The sequence below is a fragment of the Moschus berezovskii genome, chromosome 17 (assembly GCF_049115385.1).
Source record: "Moschus berezovskii isolate FMDL1 chromosome 17, NW_MosBer_1.0, whole genome shotgun sequence".
In the NCBI taxonomy this organism is placed as follows: Eukaryota; Metazoa; Chordata; class Mammalia; order Artiodactyla; family Moschidae; genus Moschus; species Moschus berezovskii.
The window spans coordinates 20,097,767-20,106,028 of record NC_142476.1 but is presented as its reverse complement, the minus strand read 5'-3'; the positions used below and the strand labels follow the sequence as shown (position 1 = coordinate 20,106,028).

The following is an 8,262-nucleotide window of genomic DNA, read 5'->3' as shown; positions in this document are numbered from 1 at the left end:
CTTGAATGCACGCTCCTGGAGGGAGCCCCAGACCTGCACAGGGACAGGTACACTGCACACACTCCCACCCGTGTTTGCTGAGTTGCGAATGCTTCATGAGTCAGAATTCAGGCCTGGGCTTTGGTCTCACCCACCCAGAGCCTCCCAGCACACGCCACCATTCACCACCTCAACACCACCCCCAGCTGTGGTGAAACACCACAGCACTATGCACGAGTGAGGTCTAAACTGTGGGCAGAGGTGCTGAAGGGCAAGTCAGTCTCTAGATAGAACATACTGAGAAGGCTTCCTGCAAGAAGTGAGCTTTGAGCCAGATATAGTCCAACTTGTAAATCACGAATCGCTCAAACACACAATAAAGTTGGAATAATAGTGCAAAAAAACAGTCATAAACTCCCCCTGGACAAAGTGACTGTTAGTATTTTATCCCACCTGAGTGCACGTGTGTCCCTGGACATGTGGCATCACCTGAGTGACTGGAATGTAAGACCTTGTAGACAGTTGTTGACACTCAGCCAGGAACACTCCAGCATTGCCTCCCAAGATTGCACTCTTTGTCAAGATTCCCCTAGAACCATAATTACCATATTTATACCCTAGAAAAGTAACACTCATTCCCTAATATACAGCTCATACTCAGATTTTCCCAGATGTCCTAATGTTTTAAAAACACAGATTCAAACAATACTCGTGTGTTGGATTCAGATTGCAGGTGCTGTTGCCTGAACAGGAGGCAGACATTCCTTATGGGAAGGTCCTGGAGTCACTTGGTGGGATTTGAGGTGGGGTGAGGGCTTTAGCTGGGAGTTTGGCTCTGCCATGGGGGTTAATCCAATGCAAGGGAGGGGCAGAATCCAACTGGGCAAGACCACCTAACAGCAGTTCTGATGAATCTTCTGGGTGTCTTTAGTCTTAATCAGACCACAATCTGCCATCAGGTGCTTCCCAACACAGACTCAGGTCCCAGGGAGGCCCTGGGATAAGCCAACCAACCACCTCTGGCATTGTGTGGCCGGCCTGCCTGCCTCTCTGTTTCTGCATTCCCTCCTTCCCTCGACCTCTCCACCTCTCCCTTATGTCTTCCCTCCTTCCTTCCATCTCCCCTTCCCTCCCTTCTCTGCCCTTAAGAACTTAATCAGACCTGCTGGAGAGCCTCCAGGAGAACAGCTGGCACCAGTGACAGATATAGCTCCGGCAGAAGCCTTGTCTCTATCAGAGCCTCCAGCCTGGGTTGGGAGGCAGGGATTGGGGGGAGGAGAAAAGTCAAAACACCCCACCCCTCTCCACCCTGTAAGAGCCCAGCCCCTGGGCCAGAGAAACTGAGAGCCCACCATGCCTGGGCCTCAGGCGGGATCCCCGCCCAGGCTCTGCCATCTGCCGTGGGCTGAGCACCCATCTCTAGCAGCCGACTCAGGTCAGGGGCACAGGCTTCCACCCGGGAAGAGGGCCCCTGCCCCATCCTGGTCTGCACTCTGCCCTCCCCAACCCAGGGCAAGGAGTCTGGGGGAGTCCAGAGATGTGCCCACCCTGAGGTCACATCCCCTCCAGGTCAGGCCTTAGGTGCTGAGATCCATCCAGAAATCCTTGCTTGGACAGTTACCCGCCCAATTCCAGAGCTGGAGCAGGACACCTCCCTGGTGGGAGCAACGTCACCGTGGGAGCAACCCTAGGTCGCAGGGATGTGGGTGGGCCTGGACATGAAGCTCGGTGTCTCCCTGCATGTCTGCAAGGCCCCTCGGGGTGTGACTAGAAAGAGGGGACCTGCTAAGAGCCAGGAGCTGGCTCAACCCATATCTCCACCTAGCAGCAAAGAACTCCACAGAGTCTAAGAATTCTCAGCTTGAATCAGAACCTCTCAGTTGTTATGAAGGTTTATTTGACAAGGAAGGGAGATAATGTATTTTATTGAATAGTTCTTTAGCTTAATTTGTAATTTGCAAATATTTTAACATATGGTATGCCAGCCTCAATCTGCAGCTCTGCCCCAAGGCCCTTGCACATGGGAGCTGTGGGTCTGCTGCTCAAGCCTGGTGCCCCCACCAGGCCTCAAGTGGATGTTAGAGGCCAGTTTTCCTGGAGACATAAGTTATCTCCAGGGTTTTCCCACCTCCTCTTTCTGTATGTTTCTCCCCGCTGCAGGAAGACCTTCCAAGACCAAACCATTCTCCTTTCAACTTAAATGTAATTCCGGACTAAGAAGAAAAAAAATGCCCTTAAGGAGGGGAGTGCTTGACCCAAAAATGAATCCTTCAAAATGGGCCTTAGTAAGGGGGAGAAATTTTGGAATGGGAAGGGATTGTCTAGGTAGATTTCTAGCCCAGCTACACACACACACACACACACACACACACATACAGAGAGAGAGAGCAAGGACTAAAGCCCCACAGGGCAACTCTATCCATTACTCTGGTATTTATTCAAACAAGTTAGAAAGCAAGTATCACTCCATTTATTATGGATGTCTTTTGAACACGGGCTTCCCAGGTGTTGCTAGTGGCAAAGAACCCACCTGCTGATGCAGGAGATGTGGGTTCGATCCCTGGGTCAGGAAGATCCCCTGGAGGAGGACGTGGCAACCCACTTCAGTATTCCTTCCTGGAGAATTCCAAGGACAGAGGAGCCTGGTGGGCTCCAGTCCATGGAGTCGCAAAGAGTAGAAGAGGACAGAAGCGACTGAGCACACATTGAATACTTGCTATAGGCCAGACCCTGTGCCTGACTCTGGGGCCTGAGTAGGATGATGCTCAAGCCCTGGGTCCTTGCTCTGGCTGGAGAGGGACACACAGGCCATCAGGGTTCGCTGTGCCGTGTTTGACCGTGCCGTGACGGGGTAAGCAAAGAGTACCTTGGAGCCTGGTCAGGGAGGATCGGGAAGGAAACAGAGTATGAGCTAAGAGCTAAGAGCTGAGGTGGGGCTTATTCAGGAATTGAGGATGTGCAAAGCCCCCAAAGCAAGAGGCATCAGGGTGCATTAAGGGAATGGAGGTGGAGTTGGGGAGGGTGTTAGGGGAGCATAGGGGGAAGGGGAGGTTTGGTGAGACATGAAGCTGAAGACGTAAACAGGAGCCACATGATAAAGGTCCTTGAAGCCACTTAAGGGGTCTGAGTCTAATCTTGAGGATAATCAGAAATTGTTGAAAGCCTTTAAGCACCCCAGGGTTTAAATCTAGGATGATGCGAAGATCTTCGATCTAGACCTCTTTGCTATTGAAGGCCTTGCTCCACATCACCTCAAACATCATCAAATGAATTCACATTATAATTATTTTTTAATAAAAATGTAGAAAGCAGTTTCATTGCTTAAATTTGAAATTTTTATTCATTTCAATTTTGTAGATCTCTACTTATATTTTGAGGCCAGTGACAATTTGGGGGGATGGGAGCAGACAGGTCCTTATACAGCTCAGAGACCCCATGCACGGTGTTATGGTATTTAATTGATCTCAGGTGGCCTCGGCCTGCAGTGACTTGAAGCAATTTATGCTCCTGGCCAGAAACTGAAGTCAGGCTGCAGCGATGAAAGCACCCAATTCTAGCCACTAGACTGGTGGTCAGTGACAAGGCCCTGGTTCTTCAGCTTTGCAGAAAAGAACTCCCTCAAAGACGGAAAGTAGTGAAACAAGTATTTATTAGGCACACGGACAGACTCAGAGAGTGAGAGTCACTGAGGCGCACCCTTGTGGTAGTTTGAACTACTTTTATGGGGCATTTCTTCCAAGTTTCCTTTGGCCAATCATTTTGGTTTGCCTGGTTCAGAGTTCATATGTAGTATATCTCAGGATCCTACCAACCAGGGATCAAAGCTATGCCCCCTGCAGTGAAGGCGAAGCCTCTTAATCACTGGACCATCAGGGAAGTCTTGACTTGTGTTCTTTTCAAAAACACAAGCACTCCAGAATAAAATAACACATTCAGTTACAACATCTCTCTGCCTGACTGATTAGATCCCTTGGCCTTAGGCAGAGATTTTGGGGGCCTCAGGGTTCTCAGGACAGAGCAGAGCCCACCCCCATCTCTCAGCCCCTTCCCTACACTATTGCCCAACTACATGATTCTGGACATATAAAGCAGTGAAGGCCGAGAAGAAAAAGTGCTAACTGCCCCGATCCCAATAGCACAGTCTGATGGTCTCTTCTTCCCTTCCAGCCTCCCAGAAAGGCATCAGGATATGTGATCTGAGGCCTCCATGATGGTGATACACTCAGACTGAGCGGAGGATGAACACTGTAGTATTTCCTGATTACGATGGTTGCTAAGAGAAGTCGTTGTTTTCTCCATGGGAAAGTAGGAAGCTTGATTTGTGCCACTCCCAGAAGCTACTGATACCCCACAATAATTTTCCCATTTGTGTTTGATTCCCCAGCCTCAACAATTCATTTCTATGGGCTAACCCTCGCTGGTGCAGGGTGGCAGGAAGGCTGCCTAAAAAAAAAAAAAAAAATGTGAGTCTTCAGGAGGTGACGCGTGCCTCATCACCATATTGTTGTGAGTTCATTGAACCCCTTTTGTCTGCATCTAGAGGGTCTAGGCAGGAATAAGACCATTGCTGCATGCGAGGGGGAGCTCCTTGAAGGGGAGAAGGGCATAGGAAGGGGAGGTGAGCCTCCTCAAAGACCCAGTTCAGGTTTTAGCCCAGGAATGGAGCTCACCTTCACTGTTGTCAGAGGCATGAACCCACTTCCAGCAGGCAGCAGGGCATGCCTGAGATGGCAATCCATTCACTCATCCACGTGTTCATCCATCATTCACTTATCCATCCATCTAGTCATTCAGTCATTCACCAAACCTATACCTAGCGAGACCCTATGGGAATATGGTGAGTTAGGATCCCTGTCACACCTGATGCTTCTTGCACACGTCTCACCGTGTACCGTGGCAGGATCCTCTGCCTGGGATATCTGTTCCTCCAGTCTGTGTGTCTGAAGGCTGCACTCACCATTCAGCCTTCTCTCATCCACAAAGCTTTTCAAAACCTCTTTCATCATCCAGTCACTCCTTCCCCATCCCTACCCCAGCAATACCGACTCCATGCTTCACCAGTCACATTAACCTCTTTCCCCTGAAATTATGGCTTTTACTCATCAAGTCTTGTATCTGCTGGAGAGCAGGGTCCAGACATGCTATCATGCTTGTGTTCCTCCGCAGATGTGTACACTGTGCTTGATTAACGCTTCTGCCTGATGAATGATGAATAATGAATGAATGGTGGGTAAGTTGTATCATTTTCAGGACAGTATCAGTCCCAAACAATCTTCAGCTTTTTTCAGCAACAGATTGGGGGCATTTCCTGTTGTGAAAACAGCTGTTCTGAATGTGTGTGTTTATTTCCCCTTAAACCATAGGGATAAGATTATGCTCAGCCATACAGTATTGTTAAAACGTAAACTGAGGCATATTAATTTTTTTTAAGAGTTTATTTGAGCAAAAAAATCTATTCAAATTTAGCAAATATCGAGGAACTCTGAGGAGCTGTACCAAATGAAACGCTATTACAGTCAGAAGGGAGTGGGAACAAGATGTTAAAGCAAAGAAAGCAAACTGGCTGCAAAGTTCTTATCCTTCAGGGGCTGGCAGAGGGCTATCAGATTACTCAGCTCCTGCTGATCAAGTGATTCCTGTGAGAGGTGAAACTACGTCTTGTTTTGGTGATGTGGGGCTTCGCATCAGGACTCCGTTTGGGGCCTGTTGCCTTATTTTTAACAGTATGTTTCCATCTTTGTTTGGAGTGACCAAGGATCCGGAGGCTCAATCATCTGGACGCTTCAGAGACTTTTAAAATGGCCATGAGATTGTCTTACTTTTATGCGGTGCTTGGAGCTTCCCAAGTTCATTCACAACTGCTTCTGGCAACACCACGACTTTGTCTTGCAGACTTGGAAACGACTGCTCAGAGAGGTGAAGCGTCTTCCCCGAGGCCGCCCAGCTGTGAAGGGGAGGTCTGCTCACTCGGGCCTCAGCTCTCCCCCGCTCGCCCCGTTCTCCCCTCCTTGGCTGACCGAGGGGCTGAGGAAGACGCACTCCTGCCCCGCCCCGGCAGGGCCCGGGGGGAATGTCCCTGCTCCCGTGGCTCCGGGGGAACGAGGCGCCGCCGCGGCCCTCGCCGCGGAGCCCGGCTGAGATGGTGCTGGAGACGCTCATGGAGGAGCTGGAGGGGCAGATGCGCGAGGCCGAGCGGCAGCAGCGGGAGCGCAGCCACGCGGAGAGGAAGGTCTGCACCCGCGTGGACTACAGCTGGCTGGCCAGCGCGCCGCGGCCCACCTACGGCCTCAGCCCCGGCGAGAGGCTGCAGCTGGAGGACGTCTGCGCCAAGATCCACCCGGCCTACTGCGGGCCCGCCATCCTCAGGTAACTAACTCCAGACATCCTCAGGTAACTCAGGTAACTCCAGACAACCTCAGGTAACTCCAGCCATCCTCAGGTAACTCAGGTAACTCCCAGCCATCCTCAGGTAATTCAGGTAACACCCCGCCATCCTCAGGTAATCCCCACCATCCTCAGGTAACTCAGGTAACTCCAACCATCCTCAGGTAACTCCAGACATCCTCAGGTAACTCCCCGCCATCCTCGGGTAACTGCCACCACCCTCAGGTAACTCCAGACATCCTCAGGTAACTCAGGTAACTCCACCACCATCCTCAAGCAACTCCAGACATCCTCAGGTAACTCCCCGCCATCCTCAGGTAACTCCAGACAAACTCAGGTAACTCAGGTAACACCCCGCCATCCTCAGGTAACTCCAGACATCCTCAGGTAACTCCCGTCAAGGCACCGGGCAGGGACACTCCCAGGCTCCAGAGGTGCGGGGGCAGCAGCAGGGGCTGGAGCCCACGGCCTGGAGTCCCAGGGACTAGTAATCTCACGTAACTGGAACCCGGGGCCTGGATGAGCCAGGGATCCGTTAGAAGGAGCAAGGCAGGAGGAAGAAAGAGGCCATGGTTGCCAGGTCAGTGCTAGAGGCTGAGGGAGGCAGGAGGCAGCTCCCAGAGGCACGTGAGCTTTCGGGGGTTTGTTTTTCAGAAAAGAACCCACGTTTATTTGCAATAGAAACCACGGTCTGAAAAAAAAAAAAACATTAGCAAATGTAGAGTTTGTGTTCTCTTCGGGGTCACACCAGGAAACCAGGTATTATATGAACTTGTTAGCGGTGGTTCTTTCTGGAGTTCCAAGCCAGAGACCTTGGAGACAGAGGAAACAGCTTGGGAACACACGCAGGAATCCCGGAGAACCTGGGGTCCTGGGGAATTGCACTCCTGGCTGCAGCGCAGACAGGAAGTAGCCAGGAGACTGATGAGCAGAACCAAACAGCTCGCACCCTCAGCCAGGAGGTGGCGGGGAGCTACTGAAGGACCATCACAGGGCGGTGGCACCACCGGATGTACATTTCAGGGGGATCACACTGGCCAGTGAGGCCAGAAAAACTCCGGGGGGCTCTCCTCACTACATCGATAACCCGAAGCGGCTACCAGTATCTTTCCCTATGTTAGCGCATTAATCTCACCAAAAAAAAGTAGCTGTGACCCCAGTTTACAGATGGGGAAGCTGAGTCTCATGGAGGCCAGGAGTGGCAGAACTGGACCTCAGGTTGGGCTGGAGCGTTAGGAGGTGGGTTGGATTTCTGATTCAGAAGAAGTGGGCGAGTGGAGAAGCTGGGAATTGCCCACTGTGGGGGGTGGAGAGGGGCGCGCAGGGACGCCCCTGGGGTCGCGCGCCGCCGCACCCACTGCAGCCCTGCCTTGTCTTCCGCACCTTCCCCCAACCCCCCGCACCCAGGTTCAGGCAGCTGGTGGCGGAGCAGGAGCCGGAGGTGCAGGAGGTGTCCCGGCTTTTCCGCTCCGTGCTGCAGGAGGTCCTGGAGAGGATGGAGAAGGAAGAGGAGGCACAACGGCTGACGCGCCAGTGGAGCCTGCGGGCCCCGCGAGGCAGCCTGGCCACCTTCAGGAGCCGTGCACGCATCGCCCCCTTCGCCAGCGACATCCATACCATCTCCGAGGACGTGGAGCGGGACACGCCGCCGCCACGGGCCTGGAGCTTGCCCGAGTTCCGGGCACAGAAGGAGGACTGATCCTGCCTCCCCTGCCCTGGGCAGGTCCCCCTCTGGGAGGGTATGATAGACCTGGACTATCCCAAGTCCTGGAACCTCCCCACTCTGCCCCGACCCCGATGCAGGGCCAAAATGACCACCAATCCCAAGATGTGCTTGTAAGACAGAGCGACCCCCTCCCCACCCGGCTTCTGCCACTGACCGCCAGGCCTAGAGTCAGG

At 52.4% G+C, this 8,262-nt stretch overlaps 1 protein-coding gene across 1 annotated transcript; it reads left to right on the top strand.

Moving 5' to 3' along the window:
• The first annotated feature begins 6,049 nt into the window (after positions 1–6,049).
• Positions 6,050–8,062, top strand: RD3 (RD3 regulator of GUCY2D). Its single transcript, XM_055418789.2, has 2 exons — positions 6,050–6,345; positions 7,771–8,062. Exons 1-2 carry the CDS (start codon positions 6,050–6,052, stop codon positions 8,060–8,062), a joined length of 588 nt encoding a protein of 195 aa, XP_055274764.1.
• Positions 8,063–8,262: the final 200 nt, after the last annotated feature.

Bases quoted from the DNA above. Each gene is read 5' to 3' on its own strand.
- RD3 (XM_055418789.2), top strand. From the start codon at position 6,050: ATGTCCCTGCTCCCGTGGCTCCGGGGGAACGAGGCGCCGCCGCGGCCC. The intron at 6,346-7,770 runs GTAACTAACTCC...CCCCGCACCCAG, and splicing joins TGCGGGCCCGCCATCCTCAG to GTTCAGGCAGCTGGTGGCGG.